This window comes from Coturnix japonica, chromosome 2, assembly GCF_054131305.1.
Source record: "Coturnix japonica strain WE chromosome 2, WE-NBRP24, whole genome shotgun sequence".
Taxonomy (NCBI): domain Eukaryota; kingdom Metazoa; phylum Chordata; class Aves; order Galliformes; family Phasianidae; genus Coturnix; species Coturnix japonica.
This window is the reverse complement of record NC_140664.1, coordinates 65447125-65469462: the sequence shown is the minus strand read 5'-3', so window position 1 is coordinate 65469462 and position 22338 is coordinate 65447125. Positions and strand designations below refer to the sequence as shown.

Sequence of the window (22338 nt, the reverse complement as noted above, 5' to 3'; positions counted from 1 at the left end):
GTAAGTAAAAGATCAGGAAACTTTAATTACATGGGTTGCTCCAAAAGTAATACCTCTTATTTATTTCCATGAACACTATAACAAATTCAAAGAGCAGAATACTACTACTTGATAGAGCAAATTTTCAGCTACAAATCAGTATTTTTCAGCATATTCACCATCATTAACCATGCATTTTTCCCATGGTAAATAAAAAGCCTGCATGCCATGCTCATGAAAGGTTGCATGACTATCTGGAATGTGGTTTGTCTTTCACATGCCACTGCTGAGAAGTACTGCCCACTGCCTCATTCTGCTACCATCCATTAGGTGGTCTTCACAAACTTTTAGCAAGCATCCATGTATGTCAGTGGGTACAATTACTTTCACAATTACACACCTTTGCTTCATACTAACTTCCATGGCAGATGCCAATTTGTTAGACTGACCCTCTGCTGCCATCTGTTACATAACAACAAAATGTAACAGAATATTGGCAGAAAGGTTTGACCTGCACTGCCTTAAAACCAATATCTGTCTCTGACAGTGTGAGACAACACAATAAAATAGGAGGCACTGCTTTCAGAGCAGCCCTCATACATCTGTATGTCTAGCTTGAATAGATGTTTCGCCTGACTGAGAAGTAAAATACTATCCAGAAATTTTAAACAAAGATTAGCATGAACCTACTGTAGTGAAAAAAACCCAAGCATCAGTAAGGATCGCAAACAGTGCATCTCACATAAATTATTCTTTGTGTGACCCAAAGGTGAAATTTAGATTGTTTTCACTGCTGTCAACTCTAAAAAGTGCCTACTAATGAGACAAGGGAACGAGCAAAGAAATACAAATAAGCACAATATTTAAAGAATATTTAAATATTTTTGCCTTTCATTTGCCATTTCATGCTAAACCTGGCTTGAAAGTGGATTAAACTGCACTGTGGATAAACTCCACTTAAATTCAAGTTGAGCATCACTGAAGTAGAAGCTTCCTACAAAGTTGAGAAACAATTGCACAGTATAAACTTCCTGAAAAACAAACCATAACATAACATAACATAACATAACATAACATAACATAACATAACATAACATAACATAACATAACATAACAAAACAAAAAACCCTGACACTTCTTCCTTTAAGATCCATGAAAAGGAACTGTGGCATTTGAAATATCTCACAAGTAAGACAAAACAAATTAACAGATAACTATTTGATAGTTGGGTCCAGTTTCTTTTGAATCCAATAAAAAATATATACTTTAAGTTAAAGTTTCCCACATTTTAAGAATATAGTAACTTAGATTAAATCCTCCAGTGGAATTTACAACATTCAGTGAACTGTCTGCTAGTCATTAAAGTGTCCTGAAACTGCTTTAAAGGAAGTGATTCAACAGATCAGCTCTTTTCTCATTCACTAAATCAAATGTCTGGTTTCTAAATAAAACAGGAAAGTTAAGTAACAAGAATAAAAAATAAGAGGATAAAAAACATGATGTCACATACAGTTGTGTTCAAGTCATTTAATTCTGTAGATCCACAAACAAACAAATAAACAAAAAAAGCTGAAGTAGGTTTTTCTTGATTTCATTCCAAACTCTCTAATGGAACCTGTTATTTTTCATCAATGATGAATTTTAGATACCAAAGGAAATACTTCAGTGAGTGGATTCCAGAATTTTTTGCTTTGTTTCCAGCTGAAATAAATGTTTCAAGACAGTGTCCTCCTTCTGAAAACACAGTGTTTTAAAATTAAAAAGCTGGAAATATGTGTTTAATATTCTCTTAAATTCCTGAATTGACACAGCGACTCCAACATTTCCTTAAATGACTGTTGACATTTTCATTAACTTTATCAGTCTAAAGTCAAGACCTGTAAATACTGAGAAAAATTCTGATAGTGTCACAGTCACTGCCAATTGCAAAAGCTACAGCATGTAAACAATGTGCAGCAGGTCACTCAAGAATCAAGAGTTGATTTATTATGATGCTATTATTTTCCTGCTGAAATCTTTGGTTTTCCTTTTATCTATTTGTTCGTTTTAATATATCTTCAAATAAAATCCAAGGAATCAAAAAATAATTTAAACTGCATGTAGATTTTTCAACCTTTTGGTTTTCACAGTTGTCATTAAAGTGCAGAAATCAGTTTGCAAACATTTCTTAGTTCTTTCCACCACTACTGACAGTTTGGTATATACCAGCTATATTTTTACTTGGGTCAAGCACACACTGCTAATATGCTATTATGCATTGTTCAGTTTTGAGTTTTTATATTCATATAGAAGGATCAAATTATCATATGATATCAAGACACATTTGAGATCCAAAACTTGATTCTTTGTAACTTCTGAGAAGCCTTGAAACTGACCAAAAGTAAGAGCAAAATACAGAGGATCCTTCACAGAGGATCCTTCACAGAGGATCTAGGAATTTCAATTATGATCATAAGAACTGGAAGAACTACTTAATCACATATCCAGACCTTCCATTATCACAATACCACACGTGATGATCCTCATTTTGGAGATTTTTGCTCCAGCTAAACCTATGTGAACGTTCATCAGCCTTCACCTCTTAGAGACTTTATTCTGATTTCTATCAGAATATTCATAGCAATTTTATATCCATTTGACTGTGTGAAAATTACTTCAGTTTTTCTAAACAGCTCTTCAACCCTGATATTAAATCCTTAATTTCTTGTTATATATCCACAGAGAAAAACCCATTTCTTTCTGTTGCTTGTCTTCGTACTGTCAAATTAAGCTGTTTATTTTCAGTCTCCAGTTGAGCTCTCACTGTCTATTTCAATCTCAGTTCTTCAAGAGTCATCAGAAATATAGACTGCAATCTGCATCAGTTACCATAGAAGCATATCCAAGAGCATTAATAATTTCCAGTCACTGGTATAATCTATAGTTCAGCTACACCCTGGATTCATTAGCCCATTGATGACTCACGGTCAGCCTGTATACAGTTCATACATACACATGCCCCTCTTCTTGTTCACAGTGTCACGTAGAAGTTCTTGTTACCATTCCCTTAGTGAAATTTCTCTTAGTATTTTAGATTTATTTTTTTTTCATTTTCTTTTGTTCTTAAGATTGCATACTTATTTTAGTTCAATAATGAGATCTACAGTGCATTATGCTTATGGAAATTACATCAGAAACCTTCAGTAGAATGCTTATGTTTTTGTGAAGTACTAAAACAAAAAACAAACAAAAATCTGTATAAGTAAAAAAAAAAAAAAGAAAGAAAAAAGAATAGTTTCTTTCTTTACCTTCTCCTTCCTTCCATCACCTAGTAACACGTCTATCCATTTAGGTCTAAATCAAGAAAAAAATCTTTCATTGTGTTCTAAAAGGTTCGTTTCAAAGAAACTCAAAGCACTAAGAAGCACAAAGCACAAAGAACTGCTTTTCTCATCTGTCCAGGAAATGTCTGAGCAGACTACACATGGCTGAAGCTGATCATTATAATTTGTATTTGCTTTTTTAAGCTTTATCTACAGAGCACACTCAGTATTTATTTCCTGGTCAGATGACTGATAGTATTTTTTATAGTTTTTCAGATTCTGTTCTGTGGATGTATCAACAAGTGTAGTCTTATGAACTGATTTAGTCATTTCTGAATTGTTTACATACAGTTGATAGAAAACATTTAAAGAATTAGCTTTTACTTAGTTGAAATTTAAATTATTGTATTAATCAGTCATATGCTTTTACCAAATCCAGCACAATAAAAAAGATTTACTGAAAGAAAATCAGAGATATTCCATCTATGAAGAAACTTGGAGCAAATCGCTTATATTCATGTATCATGTAACAAGCAGTATGGGTATTTCTGGTATAGGTCTTTGGGTACTGTCATAGAATAAAAGAATCATAGAATGGCTTGGGTTGGAAGGGACCGAAAGATCCAACCTCCCTGGCACAGGCAGGGAAGCTAGACACTAGATCAAATCCTAGATTCAATTTTGCAGTGTCCTATCCAATCTGGACTTAAACATCTTCAGGAACGGGGCACACACAACCTCTCTGGGTAACCTGTTCCAGCATCTGACCACACTCTCAGTAAAAATCTCCCTGACATCTAACCTAAATCTCTCTTTTTTTATTCTCCCTTTCCTATCCCTATACACTTGTAAAACGTTGATATTCCTCATGTTTATAAATTCCCTTTAAATACTGGAAGGCCACAATGAGATCTCCCCACACCCTTCCAGGCCCTTTTCCAGGCTGAACAAGACTAGTCTCTTCAGTCTGTCTTCGTAGGAGAGGTGCTCCAGCCCTTAGATCATCTTCATAACCCTCCCTTGCACCCTTTTCAAAAGCTCCACATCTTTCTTTTGTTGGGTCTCCCAGACTTGGACACAGTACTCCAGCTGGGGCTTCACAAGGGTGGAATAGAAGGGGGCAATCACTTCCCTGTCTTAAATAAAGTACTTGAATACGAATATTAATAGTATTCATTCTTGATCGTGGGCATATTTTTTGTAAGCAAGACAAAGTCCTTCATACTTAACTTGTTTAGATAAACTGGTCTAAGCTTAGTTATATCCAGTCACGAAAGATTTCTTTATTTGTCACATATGCAATGATTACCATTTAAAAAGCGTACAGCATTTTAATGAGCTCATTAAATAGGCGATTTTGGGTCACTGTTCTCTGTAGGTGAACAATTAACAAAATACATTAGCAATTAAAAGTGCAACCAACATACAGGTCAAGGTTCCCAGCTGACAGGTCATAACATAACAAGATAGCCCCAAGTCAAATTCAAAGAAGTGTGTGAGTAAGCAACTATTATCTTTATAAGCAGTTAGAACATAATGAAGTTTAAGCAGTTGGGCACAGATTATCATAATTATGCCAAATAGTTCTTTTTTGAAGGAACAGTCCCACTGCAGTGCAAGTGTGGTAGCACTTGGCCCTTATGGAACTGAACGACACTAAAAGATAAATGGGAACAGTCAAAAATAATATTGCAAAATGAGAGCAGAGTGCACATTAGAGAAACCTTGAAGTGTAATAGAGAATATAAAACGGGACAGCAAATTATCAGAAAACCATTCCACTTCCTATGGAAAGGTATTAAGTTTTAAAGACAGTCTTCTTGTACAAGAAAATCCTCCTCACAGACTGAGCTCATTTCAGGTTTACTATGACTTTTCTGTGTAAGGATTCGCTTTCAGTACACAAAATTCCATACTTAATAAAGGAACATTGCTGTCTATATAAAACAATGAAAAGAGTCAGAAATAATTGTGAGTAAAATCATCAACAGTTTCCTGACCAGTAGGGTAGTTTTGACTCACATCATTGTTTCAGGTTGAAAATTCCAGCTGATTTTATGTACAAATACAGAAAATATTTTGGGGCAAGAAACTTACCTTACTTTATATTAAAGTCATATATTGAAATCCCTCCAGCTTTGAAATTATCTTCACTGGCACATAGTGAACACAATTTTTCTGGCTCTAATTTTCAAATACCAAATTATTTTACAGCAATGGGGGAAGAACTGACTGAAATAAATGCCAAGAAATGCTGAGTTGGTTCATTTCAAACAAGGAATTTTAGAAAAATGTTTCCTTATGACCTTTACTTTAATATGATAAATGAATGAAAACAAGTCTCCATTTGAGTATGTTCTGTCTTTTGCTCATGCAAATAAAGAACTTCAAAGTGGATTACTAGTAATATGTAGAAACAGTTATGGTATTAAGTTACTAAAAAAATTACTAAAGCCTGAACACACAACAGAATAAGTTATGTTCAGGATTGATTCTGTTAATAAGTTATAAGTTATGTTCAGGATCCTTGATTCAGGTCCATTCTACAAGGTAAAAGAGAAGAAGAAGAGGGGGACCTGGGTGTTCCAGTAGACAATAGGTTGGCCATGAGCCAGCACTGTGTCCTGGTGGCCAGAAGGTCAGTTGTATCTTGGGGTGCATTAAAAAGAGCATGACCTGCAGGTTGAGGGAGGTGATCCACCCCCTCTACTCTGCCTTGGTAAGGCACATTCAGAATACTGCGTCCAGTTCTGGGCTCCCCAGTTCAAAAAGACAGGTTTCTCCTAGAAGGAGCCCAGTGGAAGGCCACAGAGAATATAGAGGTCCTGGAGTATCTCCCTTATGAGGAAACGCTGAGTAACCTGGGCCTGTTCAGCCTGGGGAAAGGAAGGCTGAGGTGGAAACTGAATAATGCTTAATAATATCTAAAGGGAGATGAGAGGCTAATGGATGAGGCAAGGCTATTCTTGGTGGTGCGTAGTGATAGGACAAGGAACAGTGGTCTAAAACTTGGACAAAGGAAGTTCCATAAAAACATGCAGAGGAACATATTTACAGTAATGATGATGGAGCACAAGAACAGGTTGACTAGACAGGTTGTGGATTTTCTGTCTGTGGAGATATTCAAGACCTGTCTGCATGCCTACCTGTGTGACCTATTGTAGGATACCTTCTTTAGCAGGGGAATTGGACTCAGTCTCTTGAGGTCCCTTCCAACTCCTCTAATTGTGTGATTCCCTGAAAAAGTTTAATACTGGTGGTTGAAACTGAGTATATCCTTCCACTGGAGGGACTTCCTGTCCTTCCCCAGCACCTCCTGCAGGAGGTGGCAAGGATTTCTTACTGGTTGCTGCCAATTGGGAGAGATACAACTATAGCTTAAGATCTAGGGGGAATAGCTATGAAGAGTGCTCCAAGTCATAGGGTAGGAAAACACTTCTTAGTAAAACTCAGTTTTCATAGGTGTTTTTACTAACAAGCTTGAATCAGTTTTAAGAGATAACACTCCCTATAGGTATTAAATAGTAATAATAAAATATGCCCAAAATATGAGAGAGTGTTTTCCTAGGGTTCTTATAGGGCTGTGGAAGTCTCTCAGTGAAGAGAGCTTTGTGAGAAAAACAAAGAAAAGTAAGTTTTCTATGAGACCATCAGTGAAATCACTTGTCACTCACCTTTGTCTCCATACACAAATCCCTTTATGGAGTTCCACTTAATGATAGACTGCCTTGTTTAATATTAATATGTTCTAACAAAAAAGAAGGAATTGAGCAAGGAAGATGATATCTGTGAAAGACGTAAGTAAGAGATCTATTGTTACAATAGATGAACTTATTTGTTCATCGGAAGTTTCTGAAAGCAACATTTTCACTAATATGTTCTGAGAGTTTCTATCTCGGGCAACAGAGAGCAGATGACAAGATATGCTTCCTTAATGGATGCATACCTTCCTGCTCATAAAAAAAGTTTGTTGCTCATAAATCCGGGTAGATGATTTATTTTTCCAGAGAGCGAAGCTGAGATCTTTTCTCACAATTAGGTGTGAGATGCCACTATTGAATACACTTTAGCATGGCATTTTTTTATTTTTATTTTTTTATGTCCTTACAGCTTTTCTGATTAAGTAATATATTAACTCTCCTATCTTTATTATCTCCTTTGAGAGCTGAAGAACACAGTAGTAACAAGAAGAATAGTAGACTGGATAGTGACCTTACACTGCATAACATGTCACATGGAAAGTAGCTTTGGTGTTTCAAAATAGGATAGAAAGGTGATTGCGTGACAATTGTTTTTTCGGTTTGTATTTGTATTTGGTAGTGCGTACACAGAACAAATAAGAAAGCTTAGCTTTAGTAAGTATGCAAGATTAGCTTAATTTGTCACAGTGAAGGAAGTTAAAGGAGGGCAAAATCCAACTGTTTAAAGTTACATTTGAAACAACTCACATTTCAAACCTTAAACTAAAAAGCTCAGCTTAGTACCTCCATACATGCATAAATGCCAAGGTAGGTAAAAGAGGGAAAGAAAGAGAGAAAGACAGGAAGAAAGAGAGAAAGAGGAAAGAAAGATAAGGAAGAAAAATGATAAATGAATGTCAAGCCAAATTTCAGCTGAATTTTCCACAAATATATGGATTCTGCACTTTCTATGCACACTAACATCTAAGTAATTGCATGATACGTGGGATATATTGTACCATTTTCTTTCAGTCCTGGGCAGCCTCCTGTAACTGTCTCTGTTTGAACAGGGCAATTGGACCAGATGACTTCCAGAGGTCCTTTTCAACTTCAGACATTTGGTAATTAATGTTTAGTTTGTGAGCAACTAAACCAGTTTTGGACCCCTCACTACAGGAACATTGAGGTGCTGGAGCATGTCCAAATAAGGGCAATGAAACTGGTGAAGGGTCTGAGGCACAAGCCTTATGCTCCAGCCAGATGATGGAACTGGGATTATTTAGACTGGAGGAGGCTCAGAGCAGAACTTGTTGCTCTTTACAGCTACCTGAAAGGAAGTTGAGAAGTGGGGTTTTGCTTCTTCTCCCAGGTAACTTGCAATAGGACAAAAGGTAATGGCCTTAAGTTACATGAGGGAATGTTCAGGTTGGATATATCTGGAAAAATTCCTCTCAGATCGAGTAGCAAGGCTTTGAAACAGTCTGCTCAGGCAAGTGGTAAAGTCATCATACCTGGAGGTTTTCAAGAAAAAGACAGATGTGGCACTTAGGGCCATGGCTTAGTGGGCAATGGTGATGATGTGTTAACATTTGGACAAGATGATCCTAGTGGCGTTTTCCAACTTTAAAGATTCTATGATTCTATGACAACCAATAGTCACCATAGCAGTGCTTGTACTGTAGTCCCTAAAACACATTATCTGCACTTGTGAGGTGCAGCCTTACCAGTACCAAAAACAGAGATAATCATCTTCCAAGTCCTGCTGGCTACACAATTTCTGATAGCCAGGACACCGTCATGTGACCGTTACTAATGAATTGCCATTCTCCTTCACTACATTATAAATGTAACAACTCCTTTTAGACCCATATTCAAAGCATAATAACCTTATCCCAAACTAGGCAATATCTGATTGTTGATTAAATTAGCATGGGTGAGGTAGGTGGAGGTGAATTACAAGACTCCTATTGATGACTAATTTCAGTGCTGTATCTATCATAATATAAAGAAAAAATAAATGTAGTTTCTGGACTTGTTGTGGTTTTTATTTCTAATTAAACTCTTGGTAAAATGAAGAGCTTTTATTTCTAAATATTATCCAGAAAAAAAACACAGGAACAAAACAACCCTTCCAGTATCCAGTATCCTGGTTACTTCCTCTTGAGTGGAATCATTAGAGTTTGCTGCATGATATATTGTGGAACACAGAAGCAAAAAAAAAATACAGTAGGTATTAAAACAGAAAAAGTTTCTGCATTGTGGATAGCTGCATCATACTTTTATAAAACCTGTTATGTGTAATCATGCAGAGATCAGAAGCAATGCAGCAACTGGCAGATATATAATCCCCCTTTTAAATGTCCAGACAAAATGAAGGTTTATAGGACTGTTGGGGAAGGATAAGATAGTGGCTCCCTAAATTGAAGGAATATTTAGTATAGCACTGAAGAGAACAAAGTGATGCTTACTATTTACCTCACCTACAAAATGCCTTACTAGTGGGGAAAAAATAAGCCTTGTTATGTATGTTCATTTTGCACCTCTAACATGCAATATCCTTTAAGATACAGCATAGTCCACAACAAAATATGCAGAGCCACTGAAGAAATCCCCCTGAAGACAGATTTAACAAAACAAGAATCTGTCTTCTTGAAGCCTTATAGAGCAAATTCTACAATAATTTTGCATTACTCATTCATGGCAAGAGATTATAAACAATGGACATATTTATAGAATCTGTCATTCAGTAGCTTATGAAGAAATTTTTTCAATGAATGGATATGTAAAATTAACAGAAAATCTTTTAAACTTTAGCAAATATTTATCTTCTTTATGATAACAAAGTAAATTGAAGAAAGATATGAATTAATACATAAATTTATTCATTATTCAATATAAATCTGTTTGAATTTTCTGTGACACGTATCTTCACATAATAATTCATTTTGTAATAAGCTATCTAAGACAAGTTGTAAGAGCCATAGAATCAAATAATTGCTGGATGGTTAAGGTTGGAAGAGATCTCTTGATGTTATCTGGTCCAACCTTCCTGCTCAAGCAGAGATACCTGCCCAGAACAGTGTCCAGACAACTTCTGAACATCTGTCTCCAAGGATGGAAACTCCACACTTCTTTGGGCAACCTGTGCCAGTACTCCATCATGCACAGATTAGAGAATTGTCTTCTGATGTCAAAAGGAGCCTCTTCTTTTCCAGGTTGTGCCCACCTTGTCCTGAAAAGATCCTGGCTCCATCCTCATTGCATCCTCACTTCTAGGTTCTATAAACACTAAGAATATCCCTCCTGAGCCTTGTCTTCTCTAGGCTAAGCAGTCTCAATACTCTCAGCTTTTCCATATGTGACAGATGCTTCAGTTCCTTGATCAGCTTTTTGATATTCATCTGTGCTAGGCTCTCTCTAGTAACTCCATCTCTTTTGTACTGGGAACCTAAGAACTGGACATATTATTTCTGGAGTGGCCTCACCAATGCTGAGGGGAAGGATCACCTCCTTCAACCTGCTTGCAATACTTTTCATAAAGAGGCTAAGAATACCATAAGTCTTCTTAATGGAAAAGTGCACATTCCTGATTTGTGTTCAACTTTCTAGCTACCAGGAATTCCAGGTCCCTTTCCGTGAAGCGTTTTTATAGCTGGGTCAATCCCACAATGTACTGGTGCCTGGGGTTGTTTGCAGTTCTCTCTGGTGGAATGTCATGGTTTTAAGATTTTCGGTTACTAGCATTCCACATCAGAACATCATGTAGTGCATTGCAAGTTAAAGAGTTAATGTTTCAGTTCCAGGTAGCTGTCCCAGAATAAAAGAGGAACTACACACCCCAGAGGTCTTTGCATTCAGAGAGGAAGTAAAATCTCTGGCAAAGTCACAGGACCTCGCTCGCATCCCTTCTTCTCACCCCAGATGCATGTCTCATCTCAGCATTAGAGTAAGGCCTTCAGTTTTCGGACTCTCTCCCATTTTATTTGATTAATTAGCTCCAGTTCAAATTATATTGTATTACGTTGTATTATAGTGTGTTATCTTGCATTCTGATATCTTACTTAGTAAGTTAGTTTGTTTCTCCTCAGACCATTGCTGCTGTTCTGCTTTATGCCCATCTCTCAATCCTTTTCCCTTATCCCTTTCTGGGGTGCAGATCTACTGGACCCTCTTCCCCACTAGTCACAGAACTGGGCCAAATCAGCCTGTAAACACTGACAATGTGGTTCCTGTTAGTTCATTTCTTCAGCCTGTCAACATCCTTCTGGATGGCAGCACAACTTCCTCCCTCTTCTCCCCACAACTGAATTATACCATTGTTTTATTCAGCATACATAGTGACGCTCCCATTTGCAGCTTCTATCCTGCTATTTCTCCCACAGTACATCCTATCCCATTACTTTCCAAAACAGATCGATGTGCTGATCAACACAAACTCTTTTATTTTAAATGTAGACCATATTACTCAGCTTTTTACGCTAGAAAGATTGTGCATATAACTTAAATCTATTATTTGTTTATAAATACATATATCATTGCTTTTCCACATGACATCTACAGTAGCTAGTGTTATAGAAATACACTAAAGTAAACAAAATATTTAGGCAATATTTCTACTTAGAAAATGAAAGCACTGACTTCTACTAATGGTCGCCCATGATCTAAACAGATAACTAAAAAGACAGTTGCCATGCACTCCAAATAACATACCTTGACAATACTAACAGTTCAACAGCAGAAGTGTTGCTCATAGCCAGAGTTAGAGCTTACATAGTTAACTGTGCAGTGAAAGGAACTTAGGAATGAAACATCATATAAGGAGTTGCTAGGAGAGATCATAACTGTCATAGACTCAGAAATTTCCTGTTCCTTTCTGTAACGAAAAAATGCACTGTATTTACAGAATAGCCACCTACATAACACTGCTCTTGTTTTGATTTTTGTTTTGTTATCATTGTTGTTTCATGAAGGGAACAATGAGAGACTCTTCTTGGGAAAATCCTGTTAGAAACTGGGAAACTGAGATACAATTACATAGCACCAGTTCTGCAAGTTAAATAATAAAAAAAAAGAAAAAATACCAACATTGTACAGAGAACTACAAAAGTGTACAGTTCTGTATGCAGTTGTGGGTGGGAGAGAAATCCACAGAAAGAAAATCTATTATCCTCTTCTGCAGGAAATAAGGAATAGTTAGTATTCCTGATTCTATCCACTACCTCTGAGTTTACATAGGTTGCTGCAGAATCAGGAGGCTACTACCAGTTAACCTATCTTACCACACATACGTGTCAAGTAATACTATTTTCTGGAGTATCAGTTCATTCTGGATAATGATTTAAGTTGTCTGAAATAATGGATTAAAGCGTTATATCAGTTAAGAGAAGGGCAGAGAAGAGAGTGATGCAGCTCACATAAATCAGTAAAAGAAAATTGAAGTCATTCTAATGAGAAAGCACCCAGGTTAAAGGAAAGCTAAACTTTATGCTGACATCTCATCATTCCTTCCTTTTAGATATAATGGCATAGCCATCAAGAATTGTATGGCCACCATATATTGTCCTCTTTTCCAGAGAGCCTCTAGGCTATGCATCAGAACAGAACTACCATTCAGACTGGTTAAGTAAAGTTGAATATGCCTAAAATGTCAAGGCTTGAAGATCTACATTCACATACTAAACCAATACTAATATCTCAGAGGAATATGAGGATTTTAGTAACTCCAAACTGGAACAATACTTAGTTGTTAGGTGTGTTATACAATCCCATAACAACTATAGCTCCAATACAATTGTTAGTACATTAACCTAGAGTTATTCCATGTTATGACACCTCTCATTTCTGAATATCATCATAACACTAAAACAATAAAAAAAATATTCAAGGAGTCAGAATATTTTAACTATGACAAAATAGTTAACATAGAATCAGTTTTGTGTTTGGACAAGTCCCCCCACTTGTTTACACTTGGGAGATTTCCATTAAAAAATCTTATTAGTTCAAAACTGTTAGAAGTTTCCAAATATTTAATATTTTACTCCAAGCTCCAATTTTAGAAGAAAACTGACCAATAATACTTCCACTTTTCATTTTTTAAAACTGGTAATTTTTGAAGATCGAATCATAATGAAATGCTTTTGAAAATCAGTACAAAATCTGGTTGGAGATTTTCTTTCTTGAAGTTTGACTACAGCTTTTTTAAAATTAGAGATTGACAAAAGGACTAGTGTTTTTGTTGTTGTTTGTTCATTCATTTGTTTGTTTTGTTTTTCAATAGATAGCAGCTGAAGAACTCAGATATCACATACTAATGAATCCAGAATGGTTTCTTCTCTTTTCAGTTCTTGGAAGAAGAAACTACTATTTTCAGTCACTGGAAGAAGAAAACTCCTGGAACCACCTGCTTAAAAACCCCACCTTCCCATAGCACTTTCAGAACAGCTTTGCATTTTCTTTTTCTTCCACAATGAAACATTAAATATTCGTGCTTTAATTAAAAGTGTTTCCACTTGAGGTCTTGCATTCCATCTCGACTCTTCCTTGTCAGCCTGTAGGTAGTTTCAGTATTTATGACTTCACAGTGCTTTACATAGCAGCCAACTGGGTATCAAGTCACTCTTTTCATACTCTGTAAGCTATTTTACAAGTGGAATCAAATTATTACAACAAGAATGATCAGCAGTTTACAGAGACCTTTAACAGTCAGTGAATCTAAGTGGGTGTCACTTCTTAACGAGGTAAAGAATAATTAGAGTCCTTAGTACTTTGAGATATGAATTTAACTGAACTACTTCAGAGAAATGAGAAAAATTACAGGCAGTCTGCTGGAAGTGTAAAAAGAATATTCAGAAAAGAAATAGATGAGAAATAAGGAGCATTCTAGACACAGAGCATTCTGCCCTGGAATTTTGCTGTTTTGCCAAACAGAAGGTACAGAATAATGCAGTTATCAATTAGTTCATTACTTCAGAGTACTTAAAATAGACTAATTAAAATAGGAGGAAAAGAAGTGTTGTATTTGAATTCAAAACACAAAGGAAACTGGTTGTGAAACTTATTAATGTCTGATAGACTTCTGGTGGTATAAGTCAAAACAACTGGAAATACCACCTTTTTACTGCCACACCAAATAAACAAACCAGTAATTATAAACCACAAATCAGCGTTCTTATTAAGAATCTCTGATACACAAAAATTTCACATTAACAAAGTGGACCTCACAAAAACTTTCACTTGGAGAACTTTCATATATCTAAAAGGGTTTGTTGCTTGCACTTAACTACTTACCTGCCAGTGGTCTGCTGCTGCATTACCAAATGATAGATTTACAGTCACTTTGGGGTTTGGTAGGCTACTCTTAGTAATAAGTGACTTCAGCTCTAAAGACAGTAAATCAATGTTCAACAAACCTGACTACAGTATTAAAAGGATTCCATTGTTCCGCAGAGAATGCAGAGTAGTTTGTGCACAGGTGCTTGAAAATAATTGACGGCAGAGATCCTTTCTTTGGTATGCATGCCTGAACTGTTTTCAGTTCAGGATCATTCTTTAAATGAGATTTTTTCTTATGTAGTTCATACGAGTTGTCACTGCACATTTCCTATTCGTCAGGGGATGTAATCTGAATCTTGTCAAATTATACTGTCCTGATATCTTCTTCCTTACTCTAAATAATTCAGACTTGAGACTCACAAGACTTGGAGAGTGGAGGGGGGGAGGAGAAAACAGGATGTATGTTTCAGGTAGGCAGGAAAGACAGGAAAAGGATGAATAAGATACAAGAACAGAACAGAAACAAAATGTGGAGAAAATATCCATTTATAAATTGTAAATTTAATAAAGAAATGGTGCATGCAATTGTTCCTAGGACTTGAAAATAACATTTTCCATGATGAAAATGTTATTTTCAGCTGCCTAAAATGATGTCTCAAAAGATGTTGTGCATCACAGAAGTGATTTTACAATGCTTAACATTTCTTACTAAAAGATATTCTAGACAGAACTTGACAAGAGAAAGCAGAGTATCTGATTAAAATGAAGGTGCCTCAGTTATGTAACACTTTCACCAGCATAGATATATAGCATTTTTGTGTAATTGCTTTGCTACTTTAAGTTAGCTAATGAAAAGATATATCCAGAAAGGAAATGCATTCACTTCCTTTATAAGGATGCCAACCCATTCCAGTTTCCTCTGAGATCACAATAAAGCACTAAATTCAGTGCAAATATATATTTTTCCTTGCTATCCTTATCAGGATACACGGGAAGGCAGACATGTCCAGTCTTCCTAGTCACAGTGTGAAATAATTTCTCGTCACTTGCTAATGAAAACAGTTTTTAAAGAACACTGTAATTATGACAGAATTTGTGCTTGTACCGCATGGTCCAGTAATACCTTCACCATCCAATTCTCTCACTCCATTTTCATTTAAATACTTTCAATAAAGTTCTAGTAATCAGTCTTCAACATGTCTTCTTAAAAATAGTACGTACAAGAGATGGACACAGAGAATTGCCAACATAAGATCTATTCTCACATTTTTACTGTAATTAAAACAATACCATAAATGAGTTTCTCTAAGTAGCCGACACTTTTTATTACTCCTAAAATGTCAGGAGAAATTTGGAGTCAAATGAAATTTTGTTTGCTTTGGAGGGAAAGGTACTGGTTTCTTTAAAGAAATAAAATTTTGCTTGAAGAGTCAAAAATAGGAGGATTGTTACATATGCATTTCCCTGTTTCTTTCCTAGCCCATCCCAACATGCTTAACATTCTCCTCAGGAGTGCTGGTGTTAACATACTCCTTTCTCAGATAAGAGAGACAATATGAAGTGTCCTAGGCATACAGAAACTGGAGTCATTTCTGAGCATCTCAGATCACTTTTAAAGTCTAGAGAAAAAAAGGAAAACTAAAACATGATGAAAATAAACCCCATAAAGACTTCATTCACTGACTTTTTGTTTTACTTTTCAAAGAATCCCTATATTCCAGGTCAATACATTGTTTACTTCCACGTGAAATAATCTTGACATCTTGAAGTCAGGGTAGTTTGCTGACTGTATTTCAGTAAAATAAACTGATTGTAACATCTCTACTGATACACAGTGGGAACCCTGTAAGCTTAAAAACACAGTGCACTTCACAGCTCATTTTATCTTGGGTTCTTCAGAACTGATGGACCCAACAAGGCTGCGAAACAGCATTTGAGGGCTCTGTGACATTCTTAGACTCAGAATAAACTACACTGACAAAAACAGATGGCAAAAGTTTGACTTGCAGATACTGCAGAGGTTACGTACCATTCTTCCTCATTCCTTTTCACAGTCACATACTCTCCTGCCATTTCTTACACTTCCTTATCTGATCCACACTGAGCAAATCCAGGAGGCTATATGAGTAGAAGAAAACAAACTAAAATATAAAGTGTGAATGGAATGTGAGAGACAGCTACCCCAAGACACAAGCAATACAGAAGGTTTCTAGAGTGCTTTGAATAGTAGCTTCCTTCTCCAAGTGACACAAAATCCAATGAGAGTTGTTCTGCTGGGTCTTTAACAAGGGGCTTTTGGGGAATATAAAGGTCAAAGGCATCCTTTGTTACAGTGACTGTGAGATGGCAGAGTTCAGGATACCTTGGGGAAAAAGGACTGTGAGAAACAAATTCATAATCCCAGGCTTGAGGAGAGTACGAAGAGCACTGTTAAAGGATTTGCTTAGAAGAGTCTCATGGGATGTTCTGGAGTGAAGAGAAATGGAAGAAATATGATTAGTATCCAAGGATCTCCTCTAAACTCAGAAGAAAGTTATTCCAGCAAAGAGAAAGACAGGCACAAATGTCAGGAGACCTGTATGAATCAGCAAAACAAAAGCTGAACACAAGAAAAATGTAAACGGAGGGTGGAAATAAGGACAGGTAACCTGTGAGACATACACATGTTGAAGAATACAGTGATGAAGTTAGGAAAACTGAAGCCCAGATGGAATTGAATCTGGCCACAGATGTTAAAGGCAACAAGAAGGGCTTCTGTAAATAAACCAGTGACAGAAAGAAGACTAGAGAAAACATAAGCCCACTGAATAAGATGAGGGTTGTGGTTACAGAGGACAGGGAAAAAGCTGACGTGCTGAATGCCTTCTTTGCCTCAGTTCTTACTAGCAAGACCGGCCTTCAGGAATCCCAGGTTCCAAAGATCTGAGAGATAATATGGAGCAAATAAGATATACTGTTGGTGGAAAAGGATCATGCCAGAGAGTACTTAAGCAAACTGAACATACCCAAGGCCATGCATGCTGATGGAATTCACCCAAGAGTAATGAAGAAGTTGGCAGATGTCATTGTAAGGCCACTTTATCTCTCAGAAGGGTACTGCTATTTGTGTAGACATGGGACAGAGTGATGAAGAAAAATGGTATTTTAACAGTAGCAATGAGCTTAAGCTGGCCTTACTGAGATAATTTACCTTGTGCAGGCCTGTAATGATTAAATCTGTAAATTGTAAGGTCAGTAGTCTAGGTAGCAAAAATAAGGCAGTAAATGTTACTCAGACCAGTAATGAGCCTCATTGTCACTGATTACATTGTCACTACAAAAACAAACAGACCAACAACAACAAAAAAGTGCTTTGTAGTTTTTTTAGTGCAAAGCAATTAGCTGTTGTTTGAGGAAACATTAAGGTAGTCAACAAGATGTAAAACACATATAAAAATCTTACAAGTTACCCACATGTTAATGAAAATATAAAAACACTCTCTGCATCCTGGGATTTTGAACAAGAGCAGCACATATAAAGCAGCATGCAGTGGGTATCTTCAGGTAAAAAACATACTACCCCTGTTTTTTGTTTGTTTGTTGGTTGGTTTTGTTTTGTTTGTTTTTGTTTTTTGAACAATAGCTATGTTTTAAGATACATTCTCAGAAAAGAAAAAAAAAAGAAAAAAAGAAGAAGAAAAAGAAGAAAAAGAAAGAAAAAAACAACTAACTGGACTTGTATACAATGTTCTTAGATGAAACTTGAATACTGTGTCCAATTCTGGGCTCTACAAGTTCAAAGAAGACAGAGATCTTCTAAACAGAGTCCAGAAGAGGATCACAAGGATGATGGCCTGGAGCATCTCACATATGAGGAAAGGCTGAGAGACCCGGGTCTCTTCAACCTGGAGAAGGCTGAAAGGCATCTCATCATTGTTTATAATCTAAAGTGCAGGAGTCAAGTTGATAGGGACAGGTTTTCAGTGGCATGCAACAATGGAACAAGGGGCAATGGGCAGAAACTGGAGCAAGGGAAGTTCCATACAAACACAAGGAAGAACTTCTTTACTATGAAAGTGACAAAGCACTGGAAAAAGCTGCCCAGAGAAGTTGCAAAGTCTCCTTCTCTGGAGATACTTAAGACCTGTTTGGACACTTCTCTGCAACCTGGTGTAGGGAACCTGCTATGTCAGGGGAGTTGTACTTTATGATCTCCATAGGCTCCTTCCAAGCCCTACAATTCTGTGATTGTGTGATTCTGTGATTTTATCTCCTAAGCTTATTATTCCTTGTCTTCTGCCTACTTCCAGAGCTCTTTTTCTCCCACCTACTTTTGGCTTTTTCTACAACAGACTTTGCTCCCACTGTTTGTACATTCTATATGTATATTTATTAAATGATTGTTTTCAAGTTGTGACCCATTAAAGGCATATAAAGAAATAGGGAGTGCATGGCAAGGTGAACTTACTTAGTGACATAGTCTAACTGTAAATAACAAGCATGTATGTATGTGTTCATGGTTTTGTTCTGTTTTTGTTTTTGTGTGTGTGTGTTTTTTTGGGTTATTTTTGTTTTGTTTTGTTTTTTAATCAGAATTACTTGTTCAGTTTGAACAACTGAGGTACCAGAAAGTCGACACCTAGCGGAAGAAGTCTACCAGGAGGGTTCTCAGATGTACCTGATGTACTTTCTTCACACAGATAAGATGTTTTTAAGGCTTAGCTTTACACTTATGAGTAGTTTATTAGCCTAATCCCATAAGGATACTCGTGTAGTGATAAGAAAGCATATCAAAAGAGGAAATAAAGATAATTAGATGGAACACTGTGAACCTTAGAATAAAGAGCTGGAAGACTTCAAATAAAGAGCGTCACGTCAAATCACTTATGAAATGTGAAACAGTAGACTGAGATGCATCAAATGCATCAATATTAGACACAGACTGAGTATCTTATAGTTCATGAAAGCCAGCTGTCTGAAAACTCTTATTCCACAGTTTTGTGCCAATACTTAGAGGTGATCTTGCATGTATAAAAATCACTCTGCCCCCCTCTCTAAAAAATCCAGAACAAAATAATCATTGGGAACATATATTCCTCTGCAGCTATCCATTGCTTCTTAAGAGACAACATACAGGACAGTTCAAGATTGCAATTATAAATGTGAGAGGAGTCTGAAGTTTGAGAGCTTAGGAAATGATGGAATTGATGATAGACACTCTCTTCTTACTAGTAAGTGATGTGCTCTGTGCAGCTATGAAATAAGTGCAAATAATTTTAGAATCGAACAGTGGTATTCAGCTTCCAAACTCCAAAAATAAAATATCTGTAGATATACTACATAGTTCACAGTAAAATGTCTCATCTTAATTCAAGACAATCTTATTTCAAGCCTTGGCATTTTGAATATAGGACAAGACCTGTGATCTGCACTGAGTTTCTGCCACAGCACAGATATGGTTGTTACCACTAATATTCTGAATAACGCTGGTACATATGGAAAACAAAGTCTTAATAACACAGAAAGTTAATACTTACTTAGAAAAGAATGTCAAAAAGAAGGTTCAGACAAGCAGTCTATTTATTAAAATTAGTAAGCATAAATTTACAGAGGCTCAACATTGTCACTTCTTTTTTTCACCATATCTTGTTTCTCCAGTTTTCTACTCTATATAACTCATCAATATAAGTCAATTAAATCAAAACTGCATTTTTTATATATACTCTAGATAATGCAGCTACCATCTGAAATACTTGCAGTTCAACACTGATTTCGTTGACAATATTTAGCTTATGGTTCCATGAGCAAGCATCTAAGTTTAGACACTGCTGAAAACCACTTAACAATATAACCTTTGCATAACCAGTCTCCTCCCTTTTAGAAAAGTATCATTTGGATTTATTTGAATGTGGAGGCAGTACTTTCTGCTCACCCTTAGTGCATTTAGCTTATGTACAACTGTATGCATGATCTGTCTGTTTAGACCTTTCATTTGGTGTAACGTGCAAAACCCATGGTGTAAGATACTGGCATCACAAATCAGTATTATCAGTACAAATGTAGGATATTAGTATGATTTTTAGCTGGTCGCGCAATCAAATTGAAAATGACATGGTATCAGCCAAACTGACAGTGTTCTCATTTTAGATCCAAAAGTTAAAAGTATCCAGTGGAATGGCATCAAACTGATTCAGGTAAAATTCAGACTGGATAGTAGAAAAAGGATATTCATAAGCAACTAATTGGGCACTGGAACAGGCTACCCAGAGGAGTGCTTATGACACCAAGCCTTCTGAAGTTCAAGAAATGTTTTGTGCAATACTCTCAGATGTAGGGTTTAAATTTTAGATAGTCCTGTGTGGAGCCAGGAGCTGGGCATGATAATCCTTGTGGATTGCTTTCAATACCAGATATTCTATGATACTACAGTTCTAATAGAAAATAATAGCATCATGGAAATAACATACATTCCAAATAAGCAGGCACTTTTCTAGTTCAACAAAGATTGCTTTTGGAGGTGTTACAAGGTTCAGAAAACAAGAACTAGAGTATTCATATGTATTTACACATACTGCATTCAACTTAGATTAAGTAATTGTGTTTCATTAGTTCTCTTTTCTTAAAGAAAATTCTGTGTGCTCTGAAGTTTGTGAATTTTCAGCTGCAACAAATGATCTGAAAATGTTACCCTTCCCTGTAAAATATTTTTTCTTATTTTCTTTCCCTAATTCAACCATGCTTTGCAAAGCAGAGATTGCTAAGTTCATAAATTGGTTTTATTGTGTTTGTGTTGATGGTAGCTAATAAATCTATCAGTTATATTTAAAAGGACAGTGTATTGTCAGTTGGAATGGGCACTCTATCAGCAATAAGGCTTAATCTTTGTTTCAAGTCTGTAAAAAGTTTTTCCTGAGAACAACTGTAATGAAGGGCTTCAAGAAATGCCTTGTATATGTAAGGAGTCGGATACAAAAGCTAGTCCTAGGTGTTGAAAATGAACTACTTAACTCCCTCAGGCAGGTGAAAATCACACTGCTAAGCGCTATGTAAGGCAGTATTATGAAATCAGGACAGAGTACAGTAGAACCCCTGAAAACGGGTCAGTGGACTTCTGATAAGCTCTCTTCATTTATGCTGGATGTGAGAAGGGAAAAAAAGGAAGGGGAAGGAAGAGGACATAATATATAACTCGGGACTCACCAATTTTGGCCAAGCTGGCCACAAGTATCCAGAGTGTAATGACATAAGGGTCCTTTACATGATCCCATTTGAAAGAGACGATCTCAAAGCTCTGAGGATGGCTGTTATTTGTATGGCTTCCCGAGCTTCTCTGTCCTAGCGCTGCTGGGAGATCCATCAGTCCCAGGAGGAACCCCATTCTAGAGACCTGTCTCATCTCCAAGTCACACAACAGAAGCCTGTTTCCCCTTCCCGGAGAAATCCCTCCTCTTCGGAGGTCCTTGGGGGAGAGGTCCTCGTCTCCTCGCAGAGACGCTATCGTAGAGACTGTGGAACTGGGGGCAGCGGTGAGTTCTGCAGGCAGCAGAGTGGGTCCTGTCCCGGAACCGTCGGCACGGCTGCACGGGCCGACCCAGGTGCTTCTCTGCAAGCTGTGATCAAGAAAGGGTCAGGGACTCTGAACATAAGCAGATGCTGCGAGCTGAGTTCCTGCCGCTTTCCCGCACCTGCCTTTATCTAGCTGTTCCAGATCGGTCGGAGGCGGAGCTTTTGTGACTGCGGAGCCAGCGGTGCTGCCCCTAGCTGAGCACCTTTCGGGATCAGCAAAGAGTTCCGCCGAGGCGGCAACAGAAGGTTGTGGGTTGTGCCAACCGTCCCGGCTCGGCTCCGAACACATGGGGGTTGGAAAGAAGTGACCTTATGCTCTTGGTGCTAGGGGCCAAGGCTGGGGTGCTTCCGCACGCACGTCCCAGGCGGAGCCCAGGATCCATGCTCAAGTCGGAGTTGGATGAGGAAATTCGTCCGGGTGCGTTTGAGGCAAACGGGTCAGACCCAGTACTATAGTACTGACGAAGGGAGTGCGTTTTTTTTCTGCTCTTCAGCTTCAAATCGCGTTCGGATCTGGTTGGCTGAGCTTTCACTTCTGTCCACCAGGGAGCACCTCTGCC

At 37.2% G+C, this 22338-nt stretch overlaps 1 protein-coding gene across 4 annotated transcripts in view; it reads right to left on the bottom strand.

The window, feature by feature from the left end:
- The window catches only part of SLC9A3 (solute carrier family 9 member A3), a 51111-nt gene extending 29072 nt beyond the window's left edge, over window positions 1-22039 (bottom strand). For 3 of the 4 annotated variants that reach the window (XM_085540070.1, XM_015854849.3, XM_085540069.1), the window contains exon 1: window positions 21413-21881. In XM_085540070.1, the coding sequence (XP_085396196.1) occupies window positions 21413-21608 (196 nt within the window). In that variant the 5' untranslated portion in view covers window positions 21609-21881. Of the gene's footprint in view, window positions 1-21412 lie in introns of all 4 variants that reach the window. The other variant, XM_015854848.3, reaches the window with a different exon arrangement.
- Window positions 22040-22338: the final 299 nt, after the last annotated feature.